Source organism: Nelumbo nucifera, chromosome 3, assembly GCF_055504915.1.
Source record: "Nelumbo nucifera cultivar China Antique chromosome 3, China Antique-T2T, whole genome shotgun sequence".
Classification (NCBI taxonomy): Eukaryota; Viridiplantae; Streptophyta; class Magnoliopsida; order Proteales; family Nelumbonaceae; genus Nelumbo; species Nelumbo nucifera.
The window spans coordinates 2,176,870-2,188,455 of record NC_142651.1 but is presented as its reverse complement, the minus strand read 5'-3'; the positions used below and the strand labels follow the sequence as shown (position 1 = coordinate 2,188,455).

At 38.6% G+C, this 11,586-nt stretch overlaps 1 protein-coding gene and 1 non-coding gene across 2 annotated transcripts; one reads left to right on the top strand and one right to left on the bottom strand.

Annotated features, from left to right (window-relative positions):
• Nucleotides 1–7,079: 7,079 nt before the first annotated feature.
• LOC104593260 (GDSL esterase/lipase At5g03980-like) lies at nucleotides 7,080–9,108 on the bottom strand. Its single transcript, XM_088902322.1, has 5 exons — nucleotides 8,853–9,108; nucleotides 8,484–8,699; nucleotides 8,219–8,373; nucleotides 7,735–8,008; nucleotides 7,080–7,528 (listed from the first exon to the last, which is right to left on the bottom strand). Exons 1-5 carry the CDS (start codon nucleotides 9,106–9,108, stop codon nucleotides 7,311–7,313), a joined length of 1,119 nt encoding a protein of 372 aa, XP_088758448.1. The 3' UTR covers nucleotides 7,080–7,310.
• A 528-nt stretch (nucleotides 9,109–9,636) lies between these two features.
• LOC148800900 (small nucleolar RNA SNORD36) lies at nucleotides 9,637–9,718 on the top strand. Its single transcript, XR_016084854.1, has one exon. It is a non-coding gene; the product is annotated as a small nucleolar RNA SNORD36 (small nucleolar RNA).
• The last annotated feature ends 1,868 nt before the right edge of the window (nucleotides 9,719–11,586 follow it).

Below are 11,586 nucleotides of genomic sequence, written 5' to 3'. Positions count from 1 at the left end.
GCTCCCTAAACGGCAAAGTTTCACTTCTTCTGCTTCCTATTGACATTGACATTGTTTTTGTTGCCGATGATGAATTGAAAAGGGAGAGGTTTGGATTTTAGACTTTAATAAGTAATTTGTAATTTTCTTTTTTTTTTTTCTAACTTCTCTATAATTGAGTTCCATGGCCAACAGGGTTGAAGCAGTAAATGATGACGAGAGTAGAATAAGGGCTTCGGAGTTCGGACTCAAGTAATTGAGCACCTAGGGAACCCAAGTTTCAATCCTGGCATTCTATAGAGAATTCTTTTTTCTTAAGGCTCAGTTTAGAAAGAGTACAAATGCAAATATGTAGAGTGTAAAACCTTATATTTTGTATGTATTTGCACTCTACATGTTTGCATTTGTACTCCTTTCAAATTGAGCCTTAAGAAAAAAGAATTCTATGTATGGAGGAGGGAGAGAATGCCGGGGTTGAAACTTGGGTTCCCTAGGTGCTCAATTACTTGAGTCCGAAGCCCTTATTCTACTCTTGTCATCATTTGCTGCTTCAACCCCGTTGGCCATGGAACTCAATTATAGAGAAGTTCGAAAAAAAAAATTGCAAATTACTTATTAAAGTCTAAAATCCAAACCTCGGTTTGAAAGAAGTACAAATACAAATATGTAGAACATAAAATCTTGTATTTTGTATTATTTTATATATATTTATATTGTATATATTTGCATTTGTACTCTTTCTAAACTGAACTTTAGGTTTTAAAAAATTAGAGAGAATATTATTGTAGGAAGAAGGAGGAGGAAGAGAAGAGGAAAAAAGGATACTTGTTTTTTATTTTAAATTCTTTCTGTTAATCTTAACAGTTGAATGGTCAACAAGAGATATTTAAATAGTTTTTCAAAGAATAGAGCATATCTAAAACGACAAGTATATAAAAGTAATTATCTCTTGTTTTTTAATAGAAATAAAAGGATTCTTTTAAGCCATAATTATACCCATTTCCACCTGTCGTCTATCACCAAATTAGCAACTCCTAAGATTGGTTGAGGATCAAACGGTTGGAATCTCTTTGACTGAATTGACTTTATTTGTACAAAGCCTCTTTATTGGCACCCTCCTCAAAAACAAAATAAAATCACATTTACAATCTGATGAAAAACTTTAAGCTTAATTTAAAAACTATACGTCAAAAAAGACATGTACTTTCGGCCCAACTGTATTTTGGGCCTAAAAATTTTGACTTTGAACTAAATCGTGATTGTCCTTTATTTTATTTTATTTTATATTTTTTATTATTTTTCTGAAAAGAATAGACTTTCGTCAAATTAAAGAAAATGTTACGAACAATTTTGAATATAAAAGTTGTACAGCTTTATTATTATGTACCAGCTGATTAGCGAGTAAAATGAGAGTCTTGACGGATCAGTGACAAAATCATAAACTGTGGGCTGGGCAATCTATCACTAGTGAACACATATTGTTTTAGCATGCATAAGGTGTAGGTCTCATGTATATGTTCACTCGAGAAAGATTGCCCAACCCACTGTATATGATTTAGCCTCACATGATCCACGTGTATAAAATAGTACGTGGCGTGTTCATTCGGGATAAGTTGAGACCGGATCTTCTCTTCACACCTGGTGCCTCACAGGCATCTCACACGCATATCCTACCATGCATTGGAAACATATTCCGCACTTGTTAATTATTATTCACGGAAGATGTTCCTAATGCACGGTGGATGTGCATGTGAGGCGCCCATTTGTGAGGAGCAGATCCTGTCTCAGATAAGTTGCCCAGCCCACTGTATATGATTTAGCTTCACATGGTCCACGTGTATAAAATAGTGGCGTGTTCACTCAAGATAGGTTGCCCGGCCCACTGCATATGATTTAGCCTCCAGCCCATCTAATCTTATATACGGGTGTCAATGGACCGGTTTTGGATTGGACCCCGTCCATTCCAAAATCAATTTGGACAGATTGGACAGACCAACAAGACATATTATATTGGACTAAATCGACCTGATCTGTCTATAATAAATTTATATTAGATTAGGTTGGATTAAGCCAATATCTGGTTCATTGATATAAGATAAGAATATAGGTATCAATGGACCAGGTTTGGGTTGAAACCAATCTAAATTAAAATGAATTTGAACAAATTAAATGGTCCAAACATTGAATTGGATCGTTCCAAAATGGTCTAAAATATTCATTGGATTGGATTGGACCTGGTCCATTTGTAATGGATTCACATCGGATTGGATCGGATTGGACCAAATCCAATCCAATTGGCACCCCTAGTCTTATAAAATGGGTTGGAGGGTTGGATTATAAGAATGCTCGACCCGCAAATACTATCTTCCTCGCCTGAATATTATCTGTGTTGGCTTGAAAACAGTGAATCTAGCAGCAACTAGAGGTGTCAATTGGACTAGATTTGGTCCAACCCGATCCAATCCAATGTGAGTCCACTTACAAATGAACTGAACCCAATTCAGTTCAAATCCAATCCAATCCATTAAAATGTAAATGGATTGGATTGGATCCAATCAAACCGAATGAAATATAAAAAATTACAAAAATATATTAAAATGAAGAAAATCGGAAAATTACAAAAATATACCCTTTTATAAAACAGTTTCTGTAAAAGTACTTTCATAAAGACTTTTATAAAAGTGCTTTCGTAAAAAATATTTTTGTAAACGTACTTTTTATAAAACTATTTTTATAGTGTTTTCATAAAAGTATTTTCATAAAAGTGATTTTATGCTGGCTTCAGTTTTGTTTGGTTTCAAATTGGACAAGGATTTGACCTCATGATTGGATTATTGAAAATTTGGTTTAGGTCCAATTCAGACCAATAAGAATATGAACCAATTTATTTTGGATTGGCCCAATCTAATAATTATAGTGGACCGTCCAAATCCAATTTAATAAGGTTTGGATCAGATTGGATCCAATCCAAAATCGGTCGATTGACACCCCTAGCAGCAAGTAAGGTACTACTAAGACCTCACCATTTGGCATCCAAGTCATTCCATGGATTCCAATGATTTAGTAGAAGCTAATTTACAATTAGAAACCAGCGAATTAGAAATAAATTTTGCTTTAGCAACTTCATGAAAAATGTAGATTCCATGTGTACTTATGGCTTGTTTGGTTTGAAGGAAAAGAAAGGAAAAGGTAGGGAAATGTATACAAAGTTTATAAAGGTTTTCCTACAAAGTTTAGGAGAGATGGGGTGAAACTCTTATTCCTTTGAATCCATTCTAGATTTCTACAAAGAAAGAAAAAGTGTATTTTGCAACTTCAAAACTATATTTGATTTTCAAAGTGCAATATACAACTACTTCCCAAAAATCAAAGAAGTTACCTAACAAAATCAAAGTAAGCTGATTCATCATTTCTGACTTAGGACGAGCTTCCTTCTCAAGCTCAGCTTCTACTGATATCTCCCTCATGAAGTTTGATGTAGATTCACCACCATGAAGGCTTGGAGTCCCAAATCCCAAAGACCAAGAAGAATCCATTCTTCACACCTTTAGACTCAATATCTCCATGTAGCCCAAGAAAGTTGAAAGGTTCAAATACTAAGGATCCAAAATGTAAGGACCCTTTGAACCATCTCATTTGTGATATCATCTTCACCACGCTCTTGGATCCTATCACCTCGACAATCTTTCCAACTCAGTCCTTGAGAAACATGTGCTGGCCTTCTCGCACTTCCTGATAAACTTCTTAGGCTTGACCTCTTCCATCTTGCATTTCTTCTTTATCACCCTTCTTAACAGACCACCGATGTAGACTGTGAATCTCATTCTCTTTCTTTCCATATTTCCATGCCCAACCCATCTGATGAGGGTAGATTTGGTCCTCCAGTGAAATTGCGACACGTGGCACCTCGTGACAACTAGGCGACACCCAAGCAACAACTTACCAAGTCGGTGTCCCGCCGGGGCACCGACCTAGCCGGCCTGGCGCGCGACCTGTGCGACCTGGCCGACCTGGATCAGCCCTGCACATGATCCGACCTGGCCGACTTGGCAACCCATAAGACGCCCACCGATGAACCATAACGGCATACCCCACGAGCTCGGTAGCTCGCCAAGGAGCTCGATAGCTCACCAAAGAGCTCGCCAAGGAGCTAGGCAGCTCTCCAAGGAGCTCACCACCAAGGAGCCAAGCAACTCGGCAAAGCTCGCCACAAGCAACTCGGCATAGCTCCCCCGGGCAGCTCGCCACTTGTAGGGTAGCTCGGTACATAATTGTTTGGCATATTGCAGGAAGATCTCCTACCTGACAACCTGGCCCAAACACCGACCCGCCGACTAACACAGGCGCCGACCTGACAACCTGGCCAAGGCACCGACCTGGCCGCCTGACACAAGTGCCAGCCTGACAACTTCGAGGAGTTCACCACCGTACCCCGGTTCTGACGGGATGTGACGAGTCTTACCGTTTGAAGGCTTTTCACCCACCTAACCCGCGAGGACACCACTATATAAGGACTCCGACCCCCAAAGACAGAGGGAGGAAAAAAGGATGGTAACTCCTGCTCTCTAGTTCTCTCATTTCTCTCCAAGCTCTCTGTAATCAGAATGCTAACTTAGGCATCGGAGAGTCCCCGCCGGGAAAATACCCCCGGGTCCTCTGATTCAATTCTCGCAAGTCCCTCAGCTCCCGCCGCCTACAAAGGAGAGGAAATCACCTCATGCAGAGGGCAGTCGGGTTGCGCTGCACCAGGGAGCTCCACCATCCTCTGAGTTGCAGGCCGCCTAGGAGCAAGTCAAATGACGAGTCCACCAGGCAGTTCTCCCCCAGGGAGTTCGCCACCAAGTAGCTCTCCACTAGGCAGTTTGCCACCAGGGAGCTCGCCACCAGGCAGTTCGCCACCAGGGAGTTCGCCACCAGGGAGTTCGCCACCAGGGAGCTCGCCACCAGGCAGTTCTCCACTAGGGAGTTCGCCACCAAGCAGTTCGTCACCAAGTAGCTCTCCACCAGGGAGCTCGCCACCAGGTAGTTCTCCACCAGGGAGTTCGCCACCAAGTAGCTCATCACCAAGGCACGTCACCACCGGGTCAAATAACGAGGTACTTAGTCAAAAAAATTTATACATCACAAAAAATTGGTACATGACCAGAAATGGTTACATCACAATCTTTTCTTTTTACTCATTTCATATAAAACTTTTAAAATTTTAAATGATATGGTTTCTGCAACTTCAATGTACCTGAGAGAGATGATTTGTGAAATGACATGATTTATAAAATGGTTTCTGCAACCTCAACTTCAAGTGGTTGGTGGAGAATAAAGCATTCAACAAACATTCTCTATTTAGGGAAGAAAAATTAAGAAACTAGTAAGGAAATCTATTTAATTCGGGAAAGACGAAAAAGAAATTAAGAATGCAGGACTAAATCTATCTACAAAGGAAACGTATTGGAGGTAAATAGGAGCATGGACAGAATTATATCTTAGTAGCATCATGCCCAACCTTTCATTTAACCCATGGTTGTGCAAAAGGCTGGGCAGAAATCCAACGTTCATTGTTTTCTGGTGTGCTTTCCCAAGCCTAAAACTGGGCCAGCTGAGAATCCAGCCCTCTCAAACAGCTAGGACTGCAACTCGGATCGGATTCATCCAATCTCAACCCAAAAAAGTTGAGTTGGGTCAGATTGATTATCAGGCTGAGGTTAGGGCTGAATTTTGCCAAGGCAACTTCACTTCGGGTTGGACGTTTGGGCAACCTGACCCAACCCGATCGAACCCAACTCTTCTATCGCTGATATCCATATCAATTTATCTACCATCATATTAATTTGTCTTAACTCCTAAACTCTAACAACTCTAATTAATGACAAGTTGTCATTAGTGTTTTTTTCATTAAGTTCTTCGTTTTTTTATCATTTTTGTCTATGTGGAATTAGATTTAAAGCATCTAGCATCCATATATCGCATTGTATCATGTATCGCACTTATGGAATACTATTGTGTGGTATATATGTGTTTGGGTTCTCTTCCTCTAACAGCTAACTTTTAAGGGTGAATTTTCCTAAGGCACGTAACTCTCTCTCTCACACACACACAAACTCTAGAATAAAGAAGAAAATGCTATGAAATTTCTTGGGCTACTCTCGTTGCGCTTCTGAATTAAACTTGGATGGGTTTCAAGTAAATTACACATTTACACCAGAGGAAAAGGAGAATATGGTTTCTTCCTCAATAGTCAGTTTTATAAACCTACTTACAAATGTCTGGTAAGAAGCCAGGAAAGTGCCTTTCGTGCCACCTGACTAGACTACTTGATTATGAATAAGAAGGACCATCATCTCAGCCTTTACTGCATTGCCATCTTCGGTAAGCCACAATTGGATTGATGACAGAGGTGGCAGCAGTTCACAACCCAACCCACTTCATATCTTCTCTTTGTTATGGGTTGGGTTAGATATATACTTTTACTCATGGGTCATTCACAAGTCACAAAACCCATCGGGTCACCTAATGGTTGGGCTGGTTGGGTAGCGGGATGGCCAATGAGTAATTAACCAGTTTAATGTAAATTATTGTCCAAATTTATTTTGGCAACCAAATGCAAGCACAAGTACGCATCTCTCTGCACCAATCTCCAGATTGTTCTCTCTTAGGGGTGTCACCACTCACCATGTTGAATTCAGGCTGGGACCGTGTTTTTGCATATCTAAACATGGGCTCTTTAACAAGTATGGATTCCAGGTCTTGATTAGCATTTGTTCTGGGTCTTGTGGGGTTTGGGCTTATTGTACACCTGCACCCACCAAATTATTTATTGTGTATCGGCTTCGACAAGGATTTCTTTCTTTTGGTGTCAGAGTCAGATTGGTAAGGAAGGGTTAAGGAGCAAGAAGAAGAATTTTGTAGTTTAGGGAAGCCTGTGAAGTATAGGTACCAAGACCTGCACCCTCGAAAGTCGAACCCAAATCAACATCACAATAACATAGTAATTAATTGAACTTGAGGGATAACAAAGTCTTAATAGATAGATCAATAAAGAGTCAAGAGAGGAGGCAACAGAAATAGGAAAGCGCAAGCTGAGACCTTAGAAATGCCAACATCATAGATGAGCATTATTAATTATTTGGCCAAATGAATTGACCAACGCATAACGGATACACCTATATATAACCATCTTAATTAGTTAAAAATAGAATTTGCTCTTACCAAACTAATTAAAATTCTCCTGTATATATATTTATATATTATATATAAAAACTCATATATTGAAGTTGGAAGCGGTGACTATCCTTGTTTGTTTTTGAGTTGTGATGGCCGAACCCGAAAATAAAAGTCTACCAGACACACTGGATTCTAGAAAGAATATCTCCTGTAAGCCAGTCTGCCATGTGCCTGTAAGCCTCCTGGGTTAGATGAACGCCATCCCAGTGAATGCGGTTAGCTGGGTTAGGACAGACGGGGACACCTGGAGATCCGCACATCCTGCTTCCATCGAAGTTGTATTCACCTCCGATCCCACAGCAAGCTTTCAGTAAGGAACTCGCAACAAAGCCTAATCGATCATCATATATGGGCCAAATTAATTAAAGAAGCCGTACGTCATAATTAGCAACAATTAATTTGTTCTAATTAACAATTCAAAAGACAGAGAGAGAGAGAGAGAGTGAGTGATCAGAATTCAGAAATTAATTAAGGGGAGGGGACCGGGGAGAACAAATGACAAATGGACAATTAATGTTGTAATATATACATACTGACCCAGAGAAGGAGCCCGACGAAGAACCGACTGGAAAGCGGTGTAGTAATCGGCATAGAGAATAACAACGTTAGGATAGTCCCGTCTTAATCCGTCCAAGGCACGCTGCAGGTAATTGTTATGAAGCATTGCAAAATCGTTTAGGCCACTGAGGCACCCCATGTCATCGTATGCCCTTGGATCGTTGTTGCGGAACGATGTAAGGTAGATGGGGATGCATCCTATCGGAAAATTCCCAGGAACAACAATCCGGATGCCACCCATCCCTATTACTTCCTGTGCACATAGAGAGAGAGAGAGAGAGAGAGAGAGAAGAGAAGAGAGAGTATCCCCCAACTCCATTAGTTCCATTAGTTGCGCGCGGAAAATAGAGATATCAAATCATCATTACCATTTATTATTATATAACGTACACAATAAAGAAGAACTCGATCGAGATGGATGGTTCCATATAATTAATTAAAGCGAATGCGCTTGCTTACTCACTCTGACAGCGTTGGTTATGGCTCCCACCACATAGGGTACGTAAGTCCGAATCTCTTCAATGGGTTTGCCTTGAAAGAAGGCGTAGTTATAGTCGTTACCTCCGATCTCTCCCACTAACACAAGAGCTCTTTCAAGTCTGTTATTGTTACCACAATCTGAACATTCATACAAATCATATCATGCATGAGAGATTGAGAATGAGTACTACGTACTAATCACACAACTCTAGTCTACACTAGCTAACAAGTAATGGGTCAAGCTGTACCTGTCTGATCAGTATGACAGAGGGAGTTCAGATGGGTTCTGAACCAGTTCAATTGGGTGCTAAGTGGACTGTTGGACAAGGGCACGTGAAGGTTTCTAGCAGAGAAAAACGAAGCATCAAGTGCGGTGCTTCCTGCCACGGCAAAGTTTACTCCATGATCGAATGAGACGCCTCTCTCCAAGTATGGATTAACAAGTGCAAGACGGAGAGCCATAGCTGTGTAAATGTCAATCATGCTTCAGCAATCTAGACACTAGAGAGGTCTTGCCCCCAGCCCAGAATCCCAGATCATTAAACAATACAACAAACAGAGAATTTAAAAAAAAAAAACCAAAACGTAATTTTCTTTAATTAATTAATTAAACTCACCAATATAGTCGATGATCAAGAGCCCATTGGAGCAGCGACCAGTGGGCCTGTGGAAGAAAGTCTCACCATACGGGAAGCGAGCTGCGTAGGACATAGCACCGGCCGGACCTTCACGAATAAGGTTGCCGGTATCGGAAATCGAATCGCCTAGCTGGTATATAGCTTCAAACGGGCAAATCGTATGTTGTGCACTAGTAGTAAATGGAAGAAGAAGAAGAAGAAGAATTAGTGTAAACATGTAGAAAGCCGAGGCCATGGTTGAAGCCGATCGAATTTTGATTGGTGAGGGCCTGGGCTTTATGATGAACTATCTCTAACTCTAAAGGAAGAGGGTAGTATTATATAGAAATAGAAGAGGGAATGGGTAAGTTCTAGGATACCTTTAACAATAATAGCATTTAGACTTGTATTAGGAGAATAATCAGATCCATCGAGTAAGCATCACAATCTAATAGGATACCTTGTGATCATTGCCACCGTTGGATCTCCAATCACAAATTCAGAATACACCAAACGGACGGGGAAAGTGGGTCCAACACTGTGCTCCACAAAACGCGCGGGCTCGTTAGTCGTTAGGGTTCTTGGCCAGGGGAGGGGAGTCTCTCTCGTCTTGTCTCCGCTCTTTTATAAATTTGAGCGCATAGGTTTTGCGTTCTAGGGTTTTCAGCTGTTTCTTGGTTGCGTTGTGTCTCTGTTTATAGCTTTCGTCTTATTGTTTTATTTTTTATTTTTTTTCTTACTCAAAAGATTTGATTGAGCTTTGTGATAGAATGGGGAAGGATCTTAGCAAATGACGAGATATGTTTTCTTGACTGAGAAAATCGCCATGAAGCTTCAAACATCGAGCATTTTAAAACCCATGCTCGGACTTCCCAGTTAGCTTAGCTTTCTTCATATCGCGCTGCATATTTCTTGCTCTCTCCTTTATTTATTTATCCTCTTCTCTCTCTCTCTATTTGGAGTGTAGAGATTTTTCGATCAGTTAGGTTGCCTCTCGACATGACTGCACTCCCCAAAATGTTGAGAGATCGCCAGCCAAGCCAATGACTCATAACCCCTCCCGTCTGAACCTCAGATCGTTGTCTGCCTTGAGATACTTAGATTCTTTCTTCAAGGAAAGAAGAGGGTCAGATTGGGGTTGGGTCGAGGGTACCCATTGGGTCATAAAGATGAGGGCCGGTTAGGTTGACGATAACAGATTAAAATATCAATATAGTATGTCCGATATGGGGCGTATCAATCCGATATGCCACCGTATCTATCGGTATTGTGTAGTATCGGCCGATACAGTCAGGTACGCATCAATATGAGACAGTATGGAATCTCCGCTTGACAACTTCGCTATTAAAAAACGCAGCTAACGTAACTTGGATTCAAGACCACAACCCACCTAGTGCTCAATAACAATGCATCTTTAACTACTGAACCAACATTTATTCTGTGTTAATAAATAGAATACATTAACTTTTATTACTTCATAGATAAAATCCCAACCAGCATACAATTATCTTCAATAACTCTAATTAAAAATTAAAAAGAATAATATTTAAAATTAATATTTTATAAACCAATAGAATAAATAATCTACCAAATCCACATTTATATCAAAAAGTTGATTTTTAATTTAAAAAAATTTTAAAATATTAATAATATAATAATTATTTTAATACTTAAAATTTACTAATTTGCACATGATATATATCTCAAATTTTTTTATAAATTATTAAATAATATTTTAATTTGCATTAAATAACCATGTATTTATTATTTACAAAAATAAAAATATTATTTATAAAATGTTTAAAAATGTAATATTAATTGAATCAATCAAATCCACTAATCTATATTTATATTAAAAATTTATATTCTTTATTTTAGAAATTAATAAAAATATTAATAATGAAATAATTATTATAGTAATTAAAATTTGTGAATTTTCATATAATATATATCTTTGAAATTTAAATTGATTTGATATTTTAAGTTAGGATTATATATTATTATAAATTATCAATTAATTTTGATTTGCATTTTATAATAACACATTTAATATTTACAAAAATGAAAATATTGTTTACAAAAATTTTGAGAATTAATTTTTAGTTAACATTTTTATTAATGTTAAAAATTATAAGTAGCAAAATAAAAAAAAATGATATAATAATTGAAATATAATAGTTGGGTATATTTTGTGCCTGAGACTTTAATATAAAATAAGATAATAATGGATTTGTGCATTTATTAATTTGTAAAAATCTGTATAATATGTTTCTTACAAACTTGATTAATGCATATCAATAAAATTGTATGATATGTATGCATTCCGCTATATTAATTATAATACATGCATTTCCAAAGTGTATTCATATTTGTATCCGTATTCAAGTTATCCAATACAATACCTGATACCAAGGTTCAAAATATCGATACACCTGATACACCCCTACCGGCATATCGGGTGTTTCAATACTAACTTTTTACCTTTTTTTCTATTTTTCTGGAAAACTAGTTCAGGGAAGCCGGTCTAGAACCCCTCCATCCCCTGAACCGATCAGACCCTCGATACACCCACTGTAGGGGCACATCGAAAGGGTCCCAGAACAAAATGTATCAATCGATATGGGCCGATACATAACGATACTATGAATCTTACCTGATACCAATACTTAAATCCTTGGTTGACGAGAGGATCAATACAATACCTGATACTGATGAGTCAGCTCAAACTGTATAC